The 22,363-nt window shown below is 38.7% G+C and overlaps 1 protein-coding gene across 1 annotated transcript in view; it reads right to left on the reverse strand.

Annotated features, from left to right (window-relative positions):
- LOC139739233 (uncharacterized) overlaps positions 1-22,363 on the reverse strand; it is a 102,588-nt gene that overhangs the window by 21,569 nt on the left and 58,656 nt on the right. The window contains exons 3-4 of the mRNA XM_071649852.1: positions 19,278-20,817; positions 11,385-11,480 (exon numbers count right to left, since the gene is read on the reverse strand). Of these exons, the coding sequence (XP_071505953.1) occupies positions 11,385-11,480; positions 19,278-20,816 (1,635 nt within the window). The 5' untranslated portion in view covers position 20,817. The remainder of the gene's footprint in view (positions 1-11,384; positions 11,481-19,277; positions 20,818-22,363) is intronic.

Here is a 22,363-nt window from a genome sequence, read left to right on the forward strand (position 1 = left end):
GTTAATGGCTTTTGACCATATTAAACTTTATCATGGTGATTGATATCTAGAAGAAGTATGATCATGCAAAAAATGGAGAAAAATGACCTTCACAATTATATTCTAGAAGAGAAAATATGTGCCGTTACGTATGGGACCAGAAAATTTTTGTTTTTTTGAACATTTTTTTCAACCTCAAAACTCTCTGAAAGTATTTCATTCTACAACTTGTAACTCACTGTGATGAAAGTCACAACACTCAAGATTATCACAGGTAAGTTTCGTGTCATTAGGTAAAAAGCTCTAATTACAGGTTCTAATTAAAGACAGACATGACGTGTTACGTATGGGACAGTTACGTATGGGACAGTTTGTCCCCCATTCATTTAGTGTGTGAAGAACCATGTTTATGGGTATTTTGCATAATTATTGAAGTAAAATCAGTTGAAACTACTCAAATACTGATCCAGATTGTCAAGGAAACAATATTTCCCAAATATTCACCATCCTAATCATATTCAATCATATTTTTATATTTTTATGACCAACCTGAGTATGCATGCCCCTTGTCCCCCATTCGTTTAGTGTGTGGAGAGACATGTTTATGGGTATTTTGCAAAATAATTTTGCAAAATACCGATAAACAAATTTTTGCATAATTATTGAAATGGAATCAGTTGAAACTACATTGTACTCAAATACTGATCCAGATTGACAAGGGAACAATATTCCCCAAATATTTCTATCATAATCATATTTAATCATATTCTATATTTTTATGACCAACCTGAGTATGTATGCCCTATTTTCATCAGGATAATTACTACTGAAAACTTGAATAGTTGAAAGTGTTTACTTCCATTGATGAAGGGCAGTTTGCCATTTCGTTTCAATAAAAAACAACTTGACACAAGAAATATTAATTTTTATAAATAAGCAATACCTGCTGCGTGGAACCCCAGTGATCGAGTAGATATATGATGTCTGTCTAGCAGTCAAGTCATTGATTCGAGTCACACCTCAGTATGTATACCCATGAATTTTGTCGTGGCTATTATTGAAACCTGAATAAGGACAATTTGTGTATCACTTGCAATAAAAAAAAAATCATTTTACTTTATATTCTGTTTAAATATTTTTATCACAACCATTTCAACTTGGATCTCCATCACTAAACTTTGAATTCCTCTAGTCTTAGGATTGTATGCTCTTTAGTACTTCTTATAATTAGTTTCCAATCATCTCATTAAATGTTGAAAACTGAATCCCCATTTCTACAAAAAAATACCATCCCTTTAATGCTGATTTTTCATTGTGTATTTTGCCATTTTCCCCTCCCCCTTTCTGAAAATTGTTCAGTCAAGTACATGTATTGTTTAAAGTGTCTATAACTCAAAAAGTAGCTACAATGTTGGGATGCTTTCTTCAGGATGATTGACCATTTGTGTACTGAGAGACCTTCCCAGCTAGCTACATGCATTCACATGCATTATGTATGAGGATGTCCCATACGTAACGCATTTGTCCCATACGTAACATTATTTCAATGCCTAATAAAAAATATTCCTTTTACTGTTTTTTCATTTTTCTATGGTATTTAATTTCTCTAAACAATAAATTAGAACTTTCCAAAAGGGCATTAATATAACCTTAGCAATTTCAGAAAAAACCTAAAAAAATGACCTCAATTTGTTACGTATGGGACATGTCATGATAGGACACGAGCTAATTTGCATAATCATTTGCATAATCCCTAAATTTTCATACCAAGTTAAACTATTTGATGAACTTCTTATGTCCACATATCAATCAAATATCATTTGCTTTCCTTTGAATTAATATGAATTTTTATAAATGTCCCATACGTAACGCTGTGTTTCACATTTATGCAAATGAAGCCCTTGAAATTTGCATAAATTTACGTAATATAATTTTTTCCTCCATGGAAATCAAAACTTCAACTCATAAGCTTCAAAATGATACCAAACATGTCAATATTGAGCAAAGATGAAATTTTGCCTTCTGAGGGGACCTTATCTTGGACTTGCCCAATTACAAATCATTGGACTTTGCTGCAATTGACAAAATATGTGTTCTGCCTGTATGATAGACCCATGGTCAAATCATATGGTCCTACATGTGGTCCCCAATCATAACATACAATGTAAAAGACACTTGAAGTGAAAAAAACAAACAAAACAAAAGCACATTAATTACTATTGTCTGAGGACTACACTGTACCTACAAAAGGCTGGAACAAAGAGAGGATTTCTAGCTGAGGGATTCTTACATGTACCTGAGTGCAGAATATGATTGGAACCCAACAGTTATATATTCATTTATTTAATGCCTTTGATCCAGGATATACTGTACCGTACATGCTTAGGCCTACACACATTTAAAGGATATCCTGTACATGTATGCCTAGTACCCTCATTGCCCAGGTACTCAACACTAGGCCTCAATATTTAATACCTAAAAATACACCCTGAGCACTGCATTCTGGGACTTGTGACTGTACTTGGGAGTCTTTAATGCACTGTACTGGATGGGGAGTCACCCTAGTACACAAATGGACACACACACGTACACTACACGTACACACAGGCACACTATGCTTGATAAACACACCTTTTTATCATACAGCAATCAATATCCTGGCCCCAGCCTGCATGCATCTGTGTGTATTAAAGTGTGTGTATGTGTGCGTGCATGGAGTGGCACACTCAATGGCGGTGTTTTTTGTTGCCTTGCTGAGCTCCATGCACTCATAATTTCTCTGTTTCAAGAAATTGACCCAGTGGCCTAACCAGACACACACAAGCAGGAAGCCTACATAATGCAGTCATTATTGGCCCTGTTAGAAACTCACGCTCTGCATCAACCACATTGACAAAGACAGCTCGTCCGCCACTAATCTAGCACTCCCTCTAATACATTTCTAGCTCTTAACTGTGATGCCTATAAATGAAAAATTACTGATCCCTTGAGAATAAGAAGCAGGTAATAATTCATCAATTCTGTATGAAAAGGTACCAAATTGTATGCATTTCCATGTGAGACTGAAATTGAAGTACAGAATGAGTTTAACATTTTACCCCGGTATGTAATGAAGTCCTTATCTGTAATCAAATACAACTGTATTTCGAACATTGCTATCATGTGTACAATTTTTTTTTCCTCTAAGAACACTACCTCATGTATACATACTGTAGCATGGTGCAAATGGGATTCATTTTGAATTGGTAGCAAGGGCTAACCAATAGAATTTTACGAGACACTGGTCAACAACAGTTGGTTGGCAAGTGTGATACAATCATTCACTTTGTTTGCATGTTCCAAGATAAAACAGACTCAAATTTTTTTGAGAAGCATTATCTACAGTCAAGATTGATAACATTTCCTTAATTAGAAGTTACTGGCTATATCACACATACAGCCTTGTGTATGTCATAAGGCCTATATCAATAAGATTTCATATCTTCTGAATTTGATTTAAAATGTGTAATTGTGCAAGACTATATTCACTCATTTTCCTCCACTCTATTCCAAATACAAGACACCAGCGAAACGCTCGCATACCAGGTACAAGTAGTCATATTCCACTCATTCTTATCCTAAGTTTAGGCTGTGATATACAATGTAATCAGATTTCCATTCCTTGTATGGTACTTCATATTTTAACTCCCCCAACCTCTATGTTATTTTCCTTCTTCAAATTCTTCACCTTCTCAGAGAAGAGGAAATACTACAGTATATGCACACATCGTGTCCACTACTTTTTGTGCTGGCAATGAAAGTGAGCCCCTGTCCATTTGACTTGGCTCACGGTGTATAAATAACGGAAATCATGAGTGCCAGCATTGGTATATATCTCAAATTTCACTGAAAGGTAGGATGTGATGGTATGAGGGCTCTCAAGGCCAAGGCACTAGCGGTTCATCTGCTGTGCCTGTGTGGGTCTTACATGAACCTTGCAACTTACAGTTGAGTACGCTTCCCAGCTAAGCTTTAGGCCTATACAGTGATACAGATCATTTCAGGGGGGTGTTTCATCAACGTTTGTCAGCGCTGACAATCACCATAGTAACAGTCAGTGACCAGAGCATCTCATCCAATCAAAACCAAGGATTTTGCTGAAATTGTCAGCGCTGACAAACGTTGATGAAACAACCCCCCAGATCTACTTAGGCCATGTCTGAATATTTTATCTGATTATTCACGATGCTTCTTGACTTCTTTTTTTTTTCCTTTGGGGGGGGGGGGGGGGAGTAATACTTTCATTGGTATTTACAATAAGATTTTAAATGCAGCAACATTTAACAAATTCACAGAACTTCCTCGCACTACAAAGTATGACAAATAATTGTATGTTTCAAGTCATTACTAAACTAAATGTCTCAAATCTCTCAAAACAGTGCACAACTAAAACACTGATAAAGACTCTCATAACTCATAACACATTATCAAAATAAAACTCATTGAACTCATGAAGTATAGGTCATAAATCAATCGTAACTATATCTCCTGAATAAGGCATGTTTTGTAATTTTAGAAGTTCTTTAGAGTCAGACACACAATATTGTGTGTACACTTGGAAGTACGTTATTATGTACATGTGTAACTAAGAGGTAAAATTTTGAAGTTTTACTTTAAAAAAAAACAAACAAAACAAACAAACAAACACCGACATTAACCAAAAATACTATTGCCTACATTACATAAGTTGGTGACTGAATTGCCTCACAAATACAATGGATCCTACTAACCTCCATGCAATGTATTGTCACTTAAATTCTATTTTGAAATTGGTATCACATTTTCTTTCTTTTGGCAGCAGTCAGGAAAGTTCATTGACACCCACAGATTCAAATTATGATGTTGATGATGTGAAGTGTGCAGCGCCACCTACACCTAGGGATGGATGAATCTGTGCTGTGAACAGGTGGCACTGAATTTGACTTCCCAGCAAACAAATCCACTCTTCTGTAATGCATTAATGGATCCATTGGTGGTTTTCACAAGTTGGAATTACAGGAAAAGGTGAAGAATTTTGAAGTTTTATTTTCATTCTTTATTCATTCATTTACTTTTTTAATAGAAAAACCAAACACTAACATTGATCAAAAATACAATTACCTACAGGTCTTGTAAATTCGAAGAGGTGGTGATTGAATTGACACACAAATACCCCACTGCCCTTCATGCATAATGTCACTGAATTTCTGTTTTAGAATTAAAATCCCCCCCCCAAAAAAAAAAAACACCTTTTTTTTTTAATAGGGAGTTATCACTCTCCATGAAGAATACGGCAGCAGTACTAAAAGAAGAAGCATTCATACGGATGTACAACAAAACAGGAAGGAGTGCATGACACTTGAACCCACTGCTTCCTAGATGTTTAAACAATCAAAGGTAAAAAAAAAAGGCAACCTGGTTCCTGTTGGCAGGGAATATATTGGTCTGTCTCCGAGGTAACCTACACTCTGCCTATTTCAAGCACTAGAACTTAGAAGTGGAGATCCACACTCAAATGAACTGTCAGGCAAAATATATACTCCAAACCTGAAAGGTTTTGTTCAAACACATGGAAGATTAAAGATGCTAAGAAACATCTCTCGGCTGACTGAGCTATACGTGTATATTACTGTTGAAATGGACCAAAACACTGAAAAAAACACAAGTTTTTAAACTTATGCTGTCACTAACAAATGACCTATGAACAAATATTACCACACTATTCAATCATGGTTACAGTTTGTAATTCCAAGGGTTCTTTATTCTGAAAGTTACTTATTCCGAAAATGAAATAATGATTGTTATTCTGATGGTTTGTTATTTCAAAGGTTTATTAATCCAAAAATAAAAAAAAGTTTATTATTTCGAAGGTTCATTAATCCAAAAGCGAAATAAGGTTTGTAAATGAGAACGCTCACTAGTATGCACCTTCTTGTTTGTTTTGGAATAACATACATGTACCTCATTTAATCGAAGGACTACATTGTATCAAATTTTCAGAATAACGAAGCTAATTTCATGATGTACCCTATTTCATTTTTTGACTAATGAACCTTCAAAATAAAAGAGACAAAACAAAAGAAGAACAAAAGAAAGAATTATGTGTGAATAATAAGGAGTTCGAATGGGTTACAGCTCGTGATTCCGAAGGCTCTTTATTCCTAAGATTCGTTATTCCGAAGGTTCATTGTTCCAAATTTCATTTTCGGATTAACCAATCTTCGGAATAACACCACAAATTTTCGGATTAACGAACCCTTTTTCATTTTCGGATTAATGAACCTCTAGGCATAGGGAATTGCGTGTTTCGGATTAACGACCCTTCGGAATAACGAACCTTCGGAATAGGAACCTTTGGAATAACGAACAGCACCCGTTTGAATGAGCACTTATGTTTTTGTTGTTTTTTCTTTAATTACCATATCAAACAACATTAACGGTGAAAACTTATAATACAAGGATACATGTACAGCACCAAACCATACACACATGGTTTTTGGGACTTGGTGGGTTGGCTTTATAGAATGAGATATTTCGGTTCATACATGAAATGGAATACATAAAGAGTATGATTGTAAACCACGTCTCATCTAATAACATGTGGATGTAGAGTACCACATACTGTAGTCTAGTTTTGGGCCGGAGTGGTGCGAGCTTTACGTCGAGTTTCCTGTAGCCTGTGAATACCTGGAAATTGTGTCTTCCTCTACTGCAATCACTCTCAGACCAGGAAAAGAGCGCTATCAGAGCTTACAGCAGATTCCCTTCCTGATTAGATAAAATACCATTTCCTTTGCAAAAGTGAGTCGTTTGCCATGGTCTTCCATTCTTCTTTGTGCCTGTGTGTGTCCAGTGTGTGTATGCAGAGTGTGCTTTTTCATACAGTAACAAACAGCGTATCAGTATGAAATACACATTCATAAAGTACTGGTATTTGCAATACATAGCATAAAATCATGTCAATTTTTGAAATGTGTTGGAAAGCTGTCTTTGAATGCAATTTGACCAAATTTTGCACAAGAATATTTTATTGCTTTGTCCATATTACTTTTATTGAACTCAGAAAGATTCCAAGCAAAAAGTATCCTTACAGAATATGTAATTCAGCCTGCAGGCTGCCATGGGTGAATCTAAATAGAATACCTTTCAATTAATTCAATACATACAATATTTCCATCTTTTTTAAGACTAACAACAAAAAAAGAGGTTTATTTCTTATGGATAAATACCCAGGAGCTATTCCTAGCACCACATAGTCATATCCATGTACTGCTGTGCTATTCTGCAGAATAATTTAAATAATGATACTGGTATGAGCATCAGTGTCACTGCAATTACATGTTTGTATCATTCTCTGTGTATAAATGGTGCATGAATGCAACCTCATTACTGGTTACACAATGCTTACAAAAACAAAAACACATTAAAACTACCAACATGCATTTTGCATTCAGCAAATTAATTTACTAATACATGTGCTTTGCATAAGATAGGTTTTACATTGTCCTACAGCAAGGGCATGAATACATAGTGTAGATATCTACGATATCAAATCACTGTTCAACATGCTACAACATAATTTCTCATTCTTTTGCTGTACTCTTATGGTCCAAGGCAACAACCCAAAAATGCCAACATCCGTTTTCAGATCAGTAAAATGGTGACAAATCTTGTACACTGTACCTCCGTATCAAAACTTTTTTTGAAACAGTGTTACAAAAGAATCCATTTTGCCGATATTGATGGACACTCTTGATTTGATTAATAGTTTTGATATGTACTCGTAGTTTTGCATCTGAAGGAAACTATGGGTATACATGTGTATTTCATCACACAACATCGAGCATTATCATTTTGTACTACACACACTGTAAAATATTAATTTCCCTTGTTGCTAACATCATAATGCAAAGAAAGATTTGGTTTCTAATGCCATGTACTGATGACACAGTGTAATTGATTGACTGAATTGTTGAAATTCATCTTTGCCTAGAGAGCAAACTGTCTCAAAGTTTGATAGTTATTTATATTATATTGGATGGCTATGAATGGGATACCAGGGGATATTGCACGAGTTAGGGCCAATATTGCACGAATCGAAGATGAGTGCAATATTGACCCTAACGAGTGCAATATTCCCTGGTATTCCATGAATCAAGGCCATCCAATATGATTATTATCATCTATACAATCCAGCAGAGCAAGCATAAACTGCACAAAATTACCCGGCTTCTACTCGTCTTTGAAGTTGACTCGGCAGTCCCACCCCAGCGCTGAAAAGGGGAAGCCCCTAAAACTGCGTATGAAACAAACAACTAGCAAGATGTTTGCGCGCTTGTGAAAAATGTAACAAAATGACGCGCACTAGTAGCAAGCGTTTGCGCATTCAGCAAGCGCTCACGCAATAAACGAGACAGAACTGAATATCGTGTGATCTTGAACGGCAAGTAACAACGGTAGCCTATGGGGAATTAATACGTTGGTCTATGCGATTCGTTCAATAAGCTCTGATATTGAACGGTAAAAAATGAGCGGACTACAATACGCGTTTTTAATGCGCCGCGAAAACGTCCTATATAGATGATAATAGACTTTATTGGGGCTTTCACACATGATTAATGGCAACCTATTTCATCCCATAATTGAAATGCCTTTTTCAGTGAAACTAGCTTTCCTTTGAAATTCTCCATAGTCTAACTCACTTGAGTACTATAATACTGTCATTTCATGTTCTGTGCATGCCAAAGCAATTGTGAATAACCTTGTAGCAAGTATAAATCCTGCCTTTTGCAGGAAAGTAGGAAGGAAGCAAACTCATTATTCCACTGGGAGACACATGTCCCAACATAACTTCTTTTTCAAAGCTGGATAAGTAGGTTTAAGCTAATCTACAGCTCACTTGTTCTGCCATGAATAAGATGTTTTGAAAGAAGGGTTGGATTGGCCCAGTGATCACAAGGGGGGTGGGGGATCCGGATCAATGCTTCTCTGCCTGTCTATCACAAACTTGATGAGTTTTTACATTCACTTGGGAGGATAGGATACTATGTCAATAGCTCTCATTTGCATATCAAAAGGAGGAATAAACCACAGGCTTTGCCAGACCCAATAAGGACTCGTTTTATCAGTGAACCCATCCACAGCAGCGTGTAGGGGATAACACTCCCTGACAAGATCAGCATGACTAATTAAGGGTTAAATGGTTTCTCTGTGCTTTGCAGTGGGATACGCTGTATACTACGTGTATGTACAGATGTTACAAGCTTGGTTGTTTCTTGATGTTTTCATGTGTTTTCCTTGTCATTAGAGTCCAATTGTCAGAAGATTTTTCTTGAAAAATTATTAAAACAGCTCTTGAAAATCAAAACAAGGCCTATAAATTTATCACATAAATGGCAGTGGGTCACAACATTTGTGTACATGTACCAAAAGCAGCCCAAATACCAACAGGAAGACAAAGGTACTTCAACTTTCACTCCCAATCTAACTTGTTACACAGAGTTGGGGAAATTAATTCACATGTGGATTAAAAAAGTCTATAATACTATCACTGTTCTAAGTCATTGGTACAAATAATCTTTACATTTATATCACTGCAGTAGTCATTGTAACCAGGCAAGCTTGTACAAATTGTGTATTGATGTCATCATTTGAAAACAAATTCTCATATTCAAAATGTGATGGATGTCTTCAGATTATCCAAATTTCTACTTTTAAGAAATTATGCTGTAGCTGCAGCATCTTAATGATTTAATTACCATAAATTATAATTGTGGAGGTTTGGCCTTTTAGGCAATAGTTACAACTGTTGTACATATAATCAGCATTTCTGAAAGAATGGCACATGGCTTACTAAACTGAATTTCCTGTTCCTACTCTTAGGGGTCACCTCAAACTGTAATCTGACCGGAATATCTACACTATCTCTCTGTAGTTAGGTTCACATGCTGCTCCTAAACTCTAAGTTTAGGTCAAAAACTTAACTCTTGATGATTAGCTTGTAGTTTAGCATCATGTGGACGCACTCGAAAGTTAGCAATCTTAAAGTTTAGTCGATGATTAGAACCACAAGACATCTAAGGGTGAACTTTGCTGCGTTATTTTGTATGGGCACAAGGTCATCCAGCAAAGACTCTGCACTTCCGTTGTAAACATCGAGTGGGGCTCGCTTGTAAGTTGTAACTTAAAGTTTAGGTGCGCGTGTGGACCCGCGTCGTGAATTCACGAGTGCAGCTAATCATCGACAGTTAAGTTTTTGACCTAAACTTCAAGTTTGGCAACTGCGATTGAACAAAACTAGTGTATCATGGTTATTTCCAAACGTGTAAAACCTTGGTCTGCATTCCTTTGATTCACGGGGGCAAACACTGGGATATGACAGTTTGTTTACAAGAACAGTTCTGTATACCAGTTGTTGTTGTTGTTTATGTTGTTTTGTTTTGTAATGAATACAGTTAAATCTGCCTTAGCGGCCACCTGCTGTATATGGCCACTAAAAACAATACCCCCCCCCCCCACCCCACCATGATGCTAATGACCCTGTCTACTATAGCAGCCACCTGTCTATAATGGCCACTTTTATGTCTCCCTTGGGTGGCCGCTATATAGACAGGTTTGACTGTACATGTACAGTACAACTGTATAAACAAAAATAGTTACAGATGATTTAAACAAAGCTATTTCCATAATTTGTCAACTACGGACACTTATTCACAATTTTTTGTCATTTCCATTCCACGATGATTGCATCTTCAATTACCGGTACTTGTTTTCTTTTCAATAATATCTGGTTCATTCACATTTTTCATGTACACGTTGTACCTTGAATGAAATCCTTCCTCTTTTTATGGATTCCCAGATTGATTTGAATGATTGCCTCATGCAATACATTGTATTTGTGACTTAATATTGTGGATGGTTTTTCTTCTGCTTTTAAAACATAGGGAGAGGGGAGAATCTGATCAAATATGCTAAACTGAAAGACAGCAGCACAGAACTGGTGCATGTTCATTTCACTTTGACACGCTTCAAAATCAGTAGGCCTACGTACTTCCCTTTGTGAAAGATAAATAGTTTCAAAAGTTTTTGAAAAATAAACATGCTGCAAACCACAGCATTAGGACCCTATGTAAATGGTTTGATGCAACACATGACTGTAAAAAAAAAACCAGGATGCCTTGCCTCTATATATTGACTGCCTCTGTGTTATATTGACTTCCAGTAGACATCTTGACACTTCGAAATTTAAAAAAGAGAGAAATGTTTTGAGGACAGTGGCCAGTGTGCATCACTCTCATGAATACTGATATTTCTCATTATGATAGAAGCATATTTTCTTTGACTCTGGGTGCACTAATTGGAGAGGTATATATATTAAATAAACTTACCGTGGGTGGCAGGGGGGGACGTACACTTTTCATTCTGGGTGGAGCCGACCCTCCATCTATGGGGCCCGGGGGCTGCTGCCCAGGTGCACCAGGGGCCTGCATTGGGCCAATTAAGATAAGACCGGTACAATCACGTCAAAAGCACTGCTAGCGATCACAGTGAACCTTTCCCGCAAGGGGTTAGCATGATATTCCACTTAGGGGCCCCCAGTCAAATTGTCATCCGGAAACCCAGAGCTAGCTAGGGATTTCCTATGAGTAAATGCCTGTCACTGGTGCAGAGAGGCAGTATGAACATTAATTAACGATTGTCCCCAAGACTCCCACAGCTGGCCTTGTGCTTGGCATAGTGACATATACTTGCATCCCAGGATTCTATTCCGAGTATTGAGGAATTTTAAGCAATGTTAAATGAGAAAATAATTACGGCTCCTGAATGACATCCAAGGTGCAGTTATCGGAAAGAGACTGAAACTGCAAACGAGAATGAACAGATTGTCCCGATGAATGAGTCGGCAACGCATGAGCGTATGCAAACATGAATGTTCAAAAGCAAATCGTATATCCCGCGGGTATGTTACAGGACAAATGTGGTGGCGCACACGCGATACAGCGAGGACCGATGTAATCGACTACACACACACACCGGATTGCGTAAGCAAGGAAACCGACTGATCACAACCGTGCGAAGTTGAGCTTGTACACAAAACATTCAGTCTATGAATGGAATTTGTGGCATGCACACAATGTCAGATGTGTGAACCGGCCTTTCTCTCCCAAAAATGTCTCCGGCTTTCCACATCCCAATGATCAGTTAAGGCCAATCCAGCTTATTTCAGAAAATATATGAATGGCTTGATCCATTTTGATACAACTAGATGAAATTCCATATCAGAGGTGACTTCTGTGGAGGAGAATCAAGCAAATTGTTCTGTTGTCCTCTCCAGTATCATAAAAAACCCCACACCTTGTATTTTTAAAGGGCAACCATAGCCCTGTGGAGAAAAGTGTGTACGTACAAACCCAGAAAACATCTGCTGTGCACTTCTTACACACTGAAGTAGCGTACAAAGGCCTATTCACTACAATGCAGTGTGTGAGCCAATTCACACACAGCACACACAAGTAAATACTATAGGGTACACGGACAAGTCCTACTTTACTACCCAAAATATAACGGGGGAGTATGCATACTCACTTCCTACACACACTCATGACTTGATGTCAGGAGTTCAGCTCATTATCTATTCAGCACGCTTATTATCATGTCAATAGGAGCAGCTGCAATGAGTGTACAGGGTTGTGAAATTCTGGAATCTGATTGGTCGTTCTTTGTTCTTGGTCTCCCTCCCTATAAATACCATGCTTCCCTGCACACTTCCAGACAGACCATTCCACTTGCAATAGAGGGGTGTCCTTACCAATGTGGCCACTCCACAGGGTTCATTCAACATCAGATTTTGGATCTACAAAATGGGCTATTCCATACGTTCGCAGGGCATTTGGCATGTGCTTGAAATCATATGGAATGATCGTGTTTCCAAGTCAAAGTAATGTCCAAGTCAAGAGCGGGGCTGTTCGGCTTTGGCGACCGCTTTAGTGACTACAACTTTTTAAAGGTGGGGTTTCCCCCACAAACAAACCCACGTGAGTGAGCAACGAGTGTTTTTCCGCACCCAGCCACCATTTGGACAAATCACACAGCTTTCCCTGTGTTCGTGTCCAGTTGACTATACGCTCTGACCGATGCCTAAAACAGTTTACAAGACATAAACGTGAATTTCTGTTTTTGTCCAATATGTTTCTTCTCCTTCATTCATGTGAACAAAACTGCTGGCCAAAAAACAAAAAACAGAAGACATGATTCTAGTTCACAGCAATTTGATTTCAATCATACCGGTATTCAACCTCGGTACTCTGTGATATTACAGCAACCTCAATGCCTCAAATACTACAGCTTTATCATTTACCCTGGTCTACGTTTTTGTTACAGTCTCTTGAGAATGCATTAATGAAATCTAATCATCTATAAATAATGGGTCAGTGCTTATGGCAGTCATATTCCTCAACTGACAATATTCTTCTCTTTTTTCTCTCTTTTTTCTGTTTAGAAGAGAAATATTACTTTTATGAAAGAACATGAATATAGTTCTACATTACAGCCTTACAGAGTGTAGCAAAATCAAATCAACTTCAAAAATCACTGTAAATCTGGGCAAATTTACTACTGCATAATTTTTGTGAGACTATCTACCTCATTGTTCAAAGAGCATTCAACATACAATAAAAACTAGGGAAATTTGACATGGATTTTGAAGACATGCATCTATGTTGCCAGACATTTTTGGTACCTAATAAAATCAAAACAAAATAAAACAAACTCTAACAAGACTTCATTTTTCCCAATGGACTATGCAAAAGTACGCAAAACTAGGTTGGGAGCCAACAATAAGATGATGCCCCTAAATACTCCCCCTTTGTAGAGAGGAAAGAAGATTAAAGAAAGTGATTTGCATCCTGTTTTTAACATGGTTAATGTGTTCAGTCCAACTTCAGACAGATTATCACTGACCAATGATACAATTACTGACAGCCACAAAGGAATAATCCACATGATCATGTGGAAGTTATCAGTGTTTTTCATAAAACTGCACTGGACTGGAGAGGGAAGCATCATTATTGTAATTGTAATGTAATCTACACTCATAATTCTTGAACGGATTGTCAAATTTGTCTCAAATCTTTGTTGACATGTTCTACTACTAGCATTACTGCATTCATTCATCCCACATGTACAATGTATATTTGAGTTTCATTCCCCCTTAATTCTTTATGTGCTATGTTTGCATGCCCGGACTCAGTCGACAGCATGCCAAGTTCGCATATTTTGCTCAAACGCACAACCTCGCACACACATCGATAAATCGCCAAATGCCCCAGTACAATGAAAGCTTTACTTGCGATCCCATTCCTCTAACGCATTTCTTGCATTGTGTGGTGACTGAATATCAAGTGGCGTTCCCTATTGGATTTTTGAGTAAATTCTAAGTTTCTGTCACTGTTTTGTGTGCTAAAGTCATGCCTTTACAATACCGTAGCTACTGGTCATTTTGAAATAAAATTAATAATAGATTTGTCATAAAATTCACATCAAAGCAACACTTTGAATTTTCTCTGCGACCTTTCTTAGCGCATATGTCCAGCAATACAAAAATCTATAAAAGTTACATGTCCATGATGAAGATGGAAAACAGAATGTTTTCCCAAAAGCACCCTGCATTGCAGTCTCAAAGTAATATGGCAAACAGGGGGGTTTAAACCATGGCGCATAAACAAAAGAGTTAAGTCTGAGCAAAATGAAGCAGATTGTGATGCCCTACAAATTATACTTTGGTATGTAAACAGGAATTAATTGGAGTATTTCAAAGCAAAATCTGAATAGAGTGCAATGTGACTACTGTATATGGGGAGGTGTTTTTTGTATACAGCACTATACTAGTGTACACTTTCACTCCACTTCGCTGCCCGCGTGAAAAGGCACATATAAGTGATACCGACTGTGACAGCACAATGGTCATGTAGGCCTAACCCCTTCATTTGAAAGCCAGGAAAAGTGCGTTCATTCACACATAAAAGTAAAATCATTGAAGTTGTCTATGAACTGCTGTTGTTTATGTCTGCAACAAGAATTATGAACGTATTTGTATTACAATGGAATGGGGTTCTACCTAATGTTGCGGAATGGCCAGACATCTTTGAATTCCTTGAAATGTGAATTTGAAATCTAATGCCGAGTCTGTAAGCAAGACAAGTACATCAGATGTTCTCATTAGATGGATGTTATGTGTAAGTTAACTTTTTGCACATTGGACTTCAGTTGACTCTTTTACTGGTTGCTCAGTTCCTTGTCATTCATTCTTTCTGGTATCCACGTTTTATTTCTCCGAAAGACTTCAGGGGGCATAGATGATTATTTCTATTACTTGATATATATATCTCTTTCCTATTGCAGCCTCAATTGGACTTAGTGTGATTATTGCTTGATTTGAACAATTGGGCATTGATAGCAAAGAGCAATACTCATCTAATTACATAAAGTACTGGAATTTGGTGGCTATTCTGAATCCAAATGAGTATCTATAATAAAACATACACTCATTTAAGGTCCTGTTCACCTTTGGGAACAGTGATTCTAAAAAAAAAAATCAAGATATGACATTTAATGCATAGTATGTGTAGTGTAGGTCTGTTGTATCACAAAACATCCTATCATACAAAATGTTCACGATAAAGCCTAAAATATAAGGATACAACTGTATCTGTAGACAGTTTAGCCTGGAAACATTTTTACTATAACTATTGTTCACATTTTGTAGGCCTATATCTAACAACAAATTTTTACAGTGGTTGTTTCTATCCCTACAATTTGTAACTCACATTTTAGAACTATTTTGAAGCACTAATGCTGGGTTTTTGTTTCATCTGCAAATGGTAAATTATGCCTTTATTGCTACCTTAAGCAACCTTCACTGGTGCTTATTGTAGTTTGAAAATGTCTTCTCCAGGTCTTCATGGACAAATACTCGCTGATTCTACACACCTTTAAATCCTAACAAGCCTACGAGAAGCGAGTGCTGAAGAAACACAAGGCAGTATGTGTGGTGTTCTTTTTGTTTCTATCTTTTTTCATTGCTCCTCTTGTCAATGAAGATTTACAATAGACCACCCTAGTTGGTGTCTAGACAGTTTCAATCTCAGCTGTGGACATGCATTATTCACAGAAGTCCTTCTCCAACAAAAGGTAAAAAGGACACAACCACCACCAGAGAGGTACAAATCAGCCAGAGCAAGTGAAGCTTGCGATCAATTCAATGAGAATTTTATCTCCTTAGGAAAAGCATTAATGTGCATTTCACACGCATTGTCAATAGAGCGTAGGGGCGCAATGGTTTCAAAATACGGCGCAACTGAGCACGTCAAAATAACAACCCACTCGTTCGAAGCAGTTATCTTGGAGCGTGTATCGCAAATCACATTTTCAATGCACCCTTGTGAATCTGGGGTATTTTCTTTACAATCATGGTACATGTGAGTAAAATTGCAGGCAAATTGTGAGATATTTTAAGTATCTGTTGATGGAAAATATTAGGGTGTCTATGTGTTGGCACCACAAATCCACTTTGAACGCAGCCCTCCACAAACCAGGGAGGGAGCATGGGCTGGTAGAAAAGCCATTTGTCACGACGAGTACAGTAGCAGGGCTGCCAACTCTCACGCATTGAGCGTGAGACTCCCGCATTTTGGTCCTTTCCCACTCTAAAACTTTATTTCATTTGCATGCATTTCTATTAATCTCACTCATTTTGACTCCTAAATTATAGCATTAATTGGCCTATGAGAGTCTCACTCTCAACTAGTTTCCAGTGTTGGCAGCCCTGCAGTAACGTTAGCTGGTTTAGGATCTCAATTCTCATCTGTAAACTCAAAGCCTTGGCCCTGGGACTGGGAGTACATACCGGTACATACACGTGTAGATCTAGTAGCCTAAATAGATTCCGTCCCGTGTGTTTAAACTTTAGTGTATGCTGCCCCTGCTGAAAGAGGCCTAGATCATGTATTGTAGATACTGCAGCCGGCAGTAGCGGTGCCATTCACATCAGTGGTAGGCCTACAGTTAATACAATAGTGATTCCAGTAAGAACGTACAATTTGTACGTAGGGCCCTACATACACATGCTACTATTCCAAACAAAGTCATAACATGAGTGACTAACCAATCATATCATCGTGTTTCTCTGTGTAAATCAAAATCGAAGAAAAACATGGCCTAATGGAAAATCAAAATAAAATCAGCAAAATCGGGCAAATATGATCGCTACTTACAGAAATTGTTTGCAGCAATTACAATAGCAGAATTTACTGTATCGCCTCTCGGCTTTGTTGTCTGCTTCCGTCCCCGCTGCGTCTACCTTGAGCCAACAGTTAACAGCAGTAGCATGCATGTATATGTGCATACATAGTAAGCGGGCAGGGATTGTACACTGTGTGGTGACACTGGGCATCTCCATGCACTCACACAGCCAACGCGTGTAATAGTATACCGAGTTTCGAAACTCCCCTTAGCTATCCCAATGTCAACAGTAGAGGGCGGCAGTCGAATTTACAGCTTGCGATAAGTTCAGTGAAGGATTACGTACTAAGTACTTTGGTGTGGTTGGGCAGTTGAAAAAGCTACTCAAAGTACGCTTTTTGTTTAGATATATTTGGTTGTTTTTATCTTCTTTTACTTTCAAGGTAAATGGAAATTTTGGTTGCTCAGCGAGCAGTACTTGTAAGAGATAAGTCGGTTGTCTTCTTACTTAGATTTAGAAATAGCATTCAATGTGCAGTCCGGGGTGCAGTCTCAAGGTTTAAAACCAAAACATACATCGCAAAGGGAATCTTGGCATGGAAAAGTTCCGGTGCTTGATGTCTTCTTCTTCTTCTTCTTCTTCTTCTTCTTCTTCTAGTATAGTTCAGTCCACCATGAGGTGTATCAGCGTACTGGTTGGGTGTGCAGTGCAGGCAGTTTACAGTGGCAGTGCTCCAGATAAAATTCATATGGGCTATGTACAATGCTAGAAAAAAAATGTGCAGCTAAAAACCACTCCCACTGTCTAACGGAGCTGAAGATTTTGCACCTCCTTAAATGTAAGTGGGGAGGTACATCTTATGAGCTGATCAGGTAGACTGGTCCAGAATCGTGTTGCATCTGGTATGAAGCTTTTTTGGTATGTCAGAGTGCGAGCATATGGAATATACAGCGCTTGTGAATGTCCCCGGCGGGTATTTATATGTGTCGGTATATATGTCAGATCCTTTGAAATATCGTCAACAATTTCGTCCCCTGTTCATATCAGTTTATATTCTTTTGAATAAATCCTTCATCAAAATAGGTTTGAGTAACATTAAATAATAGAAGATACGGTTTTAGTGAAAAACGTCTCGATGTGAAGCCTACACAGGGCCCTGCCTGACGTTTCTCCACACCGAGAAAGAATTGAATACTAAGTATTGGATATCAAGGCCTGATAGCTGCGCTGCATGACAAGATGATGAGAATAATGACAATAAGTGAATTATGATAATGCCAATGATGTTGTTAATGATGCTTGTGATGATAATGATGATAACAATAATAACAATAACATGATAATAATCCACTATGGAATACAATGTACATGCAGCACAATGATAAGCAAATTTGAAGGTCACGATGAAAACACAACACCCAAAGACTGGCGGTAAACAATGCAAACAATGTGTACTGTCCCTCTCTATCCGTGCGTACAAAATCACACAGTATTGAAAGTGTTTAGATTTCGGAATAAAGTTCAATCGAGAAAAACAAAATAATGCACAAACTATAAAAAAAAATCGTAACAAAGCAAAATCTCCGCAAACGACAAGCCAAACAAGGCAAAAACTAGGCCTGGGTGAACTACGACCCCCAAAGAGCGAAACAGAACAGTGCATCATCAATCAAGAGGTGTATGTAAAAAAATATCGAAGATGGCAACATACACATAATTCAGCATCAGAATAACAATCATTAATGCTCTTTTTTCATTCTTTGAAAGGTGCATCTTAAGAGACCATGGAACTGAAAATTATGGCCAAAATTGTCGAGTATTAAACATTTAGCAAAAGCATTGCCTAAACTTTTTTTTTCGTTCATCGATTATATGAAACAATGCTGCAATAATTAGCGATAACCCAGCAAATAACCATTTCATTGGTCTTAAGATAGCTCAGGGTTTCCAAACATTTTGAACCATCTGCGTGTAACTGCTAAAATAGAGGGAGGTAGGAATTCATCCTATTCCTGTCTGATGTCACTTAGTGTTCACTTACCAAACCAACTGGAGGTTTCTTCCTAAGTTCTATGCACTTGCGCTGTTTGCAGATTTGGTGTCCAGTGCGCCTGTTCTTACAGCTTGAACATTCGCCACAGTTCTGCTTCGTAAGGCACGGCGCACACACGCCGCAGCGTTTTCTTTTCTTCTTCTTTTGTTGACTGCCCGAACTGCCATCAGCCGGAGTGGGGCTGGTAGCCCCATTATCACTAGCTCCGCTGTGATTCCCAGACATGGATCCTTCACTGGCGTCGGGCGACAGGAGGTTGTCCGAGCTGGGCGATGCGTTGCCCACGTTACCGCCCCCTGCGGTCGAACTCGTCGCATTGGGAATGTCAATCGTGAAGGGCGCCAACGATCCCTGCGTGGCAGACAGTAGCTTCGAGGAGTCCAGGCACTGCTGTTCCACATTTCGCGTGGCGGGAATGATGCCTTTGAGGAGGAGATCTTTCTTGGGATTGTCTGATCGAGTCGGCACAGCTAGGATGCGCTCAACGCTGTATTTGTTTACACCTGACGAATTCGTCGACGACGGATTCACCGGCGAAGTCATCGACATCGTAGACGATGATGGCGGCCCGGGATTGTTCTCTTTCTTGGGACTAAAGATCTTACTACTTCCATGATCTGCTTTGTCGAAATCGAGTCCCCTTTCCTTCGCTCTGAATTTGTGATGAAGGGAGAGCGCTTTAAACTTTTCGCCTCTGAGTGACGATATGATTCCGGCATCTAACGTCTTTTCGATCATACTTGCGATAGTCAGGCCACCTATCGTGTGAGATCGAATTGATTTCACTGTTTCTGGCGATTTCAAATGGGCATCTGTACTGGACATGTCCGTTTTTTCAGCTGCATTACAATTGACATCACTTTTGCTCACGTCAATGCATTCATTAGTTACTGATTTATGCTCTTTAGTATCGCCTGTTTTGTCAGCCACAGTATCACTTGTAATAACATCCGACATTTTGTCCTCATCAACTTTTTTCACTTTATCATCACTTTGCTTTGTAGTGTCATTTCCTAGTTTTGTCGCTACGTCGACATTGTTGTTCTCATTGACAACGTTCTTACCACCTTGCACGGGTTCCTTCTCTGTTGGTGAGGCGTTTTCATTGCTTTCAGTCTTCTCCTCTTTGGAAGAGACTTTATCGTCTGTATTGTCACCACCTACGTCACCTGTCGACTTCACCTCAACACTACTTCCATTTTCTATCGGCTTTTGGTCAGTCTTAGACCTTTTGGAATCGGACGACTCGTCTTTCTTCGGTGGTTTTGGGTCACCATTTTTCTTCGCCCCACCCTTACCTCCCTCACCCTTTCCCTTCCCTGTCTTCGACCCCCTCTGTCCATTAGGGTGTCCATCACTGTTACTTTCGCGGGCTCGCTTCTTACTCTTGACCTTGCACCCTTCGTCACTCCTGGATGGAGGGTCATGACCCCCAGGAATGTTCTCCTCCAGTAGAGTTTGTCTGATCAAGGCTTCTACAAGGTTTCCGGACGCCATTTGTAGGAAGGTGTCACCGGCTTTCAACATTCTGAAACAGAAAAAAAAAACCCAGAAAATTGTAAGTCTATAGAAATTGTTTGATATCAATGATAGCAAATCATATCAAGGAAACAAATTCTTTGACAGAGGTAGAGAGATGTTACTTACATAATACAATATCATATTAGTTCACAGAGGAATTATCAAAATAATGCAAACATAATCTCACAAAATATTACGAGGAATACACTCTGAAATTGATTTTATTTCTGTTTCTGTATAGTTTGTGCTCTAATTTTGACACATGTTCCGACGTTAAATACCGTCTGGAGAAAAACAAAATGTGGAAAATAAAGGCTTTGCAAAAGGGGCGTTCCTATCTGACTATCGGCAGAATATTTATGATTGGAAAACAAAGAAAGAGAAAGAGATGGATATAAGAAGATGTCGAAGACATGTGGTCAAGAACTGAGTCTGTCAAAAATCGATGATGAAATTGGTGGCTTTATTGAAACATTGGAAAATAATAAAACATTCAATAATTAATTCAATAACAGGTGTGCTGAATTCAATCGATCTACTGACGACAGGAACCACTTCCAAATTATTGCTCTCGTCAGACTTCAACAGTTGTTGATCGCGTGATATTGACAGATTGATCAACATTTTGATACTGAGTAACTTCTTTCGTAGCACCAGTCGCCGAATTGTAGTTGTGAACAGTATGAGGCGTGTCATTTTGTTTATACTTGGCATTTACCTCCCTACCACTTCAATTATCCGGAAAAAAAATAAATGAAAAGAATATCATTATGTAGAACTCAGCCATTAAAGTTGTGAAAAGATTGCATCATTAACATGGTAAGTCGCACGCAACGAATAACTTTTCTTTTTACATCGTCTGTGTGTTTTTTCTCAGTTAAATTTAGGTTTGTTATGCGTTGTTTTAGGCGTTTGGCTCCATGCTGCTTGCCGTACGTCACCTAACTCGGCTAATTGACATAAAGCCATCAAAGGCTTTAATGTAGGCTACAGTGTTCCGGAACACGACACCAGTACGACTCTTGACGTCGCGGCGGACGTGCGTGCGGCCTGTTTTGCAATCTAAACCGCGGTTTTCCGTCTGATATATGACATACTTTATTCTTAATAACGCATAACCATAATCAGCGATATAAGGCCCGGCGAAATGCGATCGCAGACGTCCTCCGAGAGCGAATCGGCGGGATTTTCTTTGATTGGTGCAGCGAGCGAGTCGAGATGAATTGATGCCGACCGGAGCTTAGAGAAAATTATTGGGGATGCGGTGCACGAGAAAGTATGAGGGAGTTATCGTGAATATGGGAGAGACAGAGTGACAGACATTAGGGGGGAAAAGTGATGCGAAATGGAAGAGTAGGGTGATATATGTCTATAATGTGTGCGTGCACTTCGTAGTATGTGTGTGTACACGTGGGCGAGTGTATGTGAAGCGGGGGGGGGGGGGAGGAGGGGACGGGGAGTCGATGCGGTAAATTCGATGAGGAAAAACAGCACAGACAAAAAGTCGGCATGAGCGACCACTGTCAATAAGGGTGTATCCAGACCATGGAGAA

The sequence above is a fragment of the Diadema antillarum genome, unplaced genomic scaffold (assembly GCF_040938485.1).
Source record: "Diadema antillarum isolate AM-2024a unplaced genomic scaffold, OU_Dant_1.0 scf00000029, whole genome shotgun sequence".
Lineage (NCBI taxonomy): Eukaryota > Metazoa > Echinodermata > Echinoidea > Diadematoida > Diadematidae > Diadema > Diadema antillarum.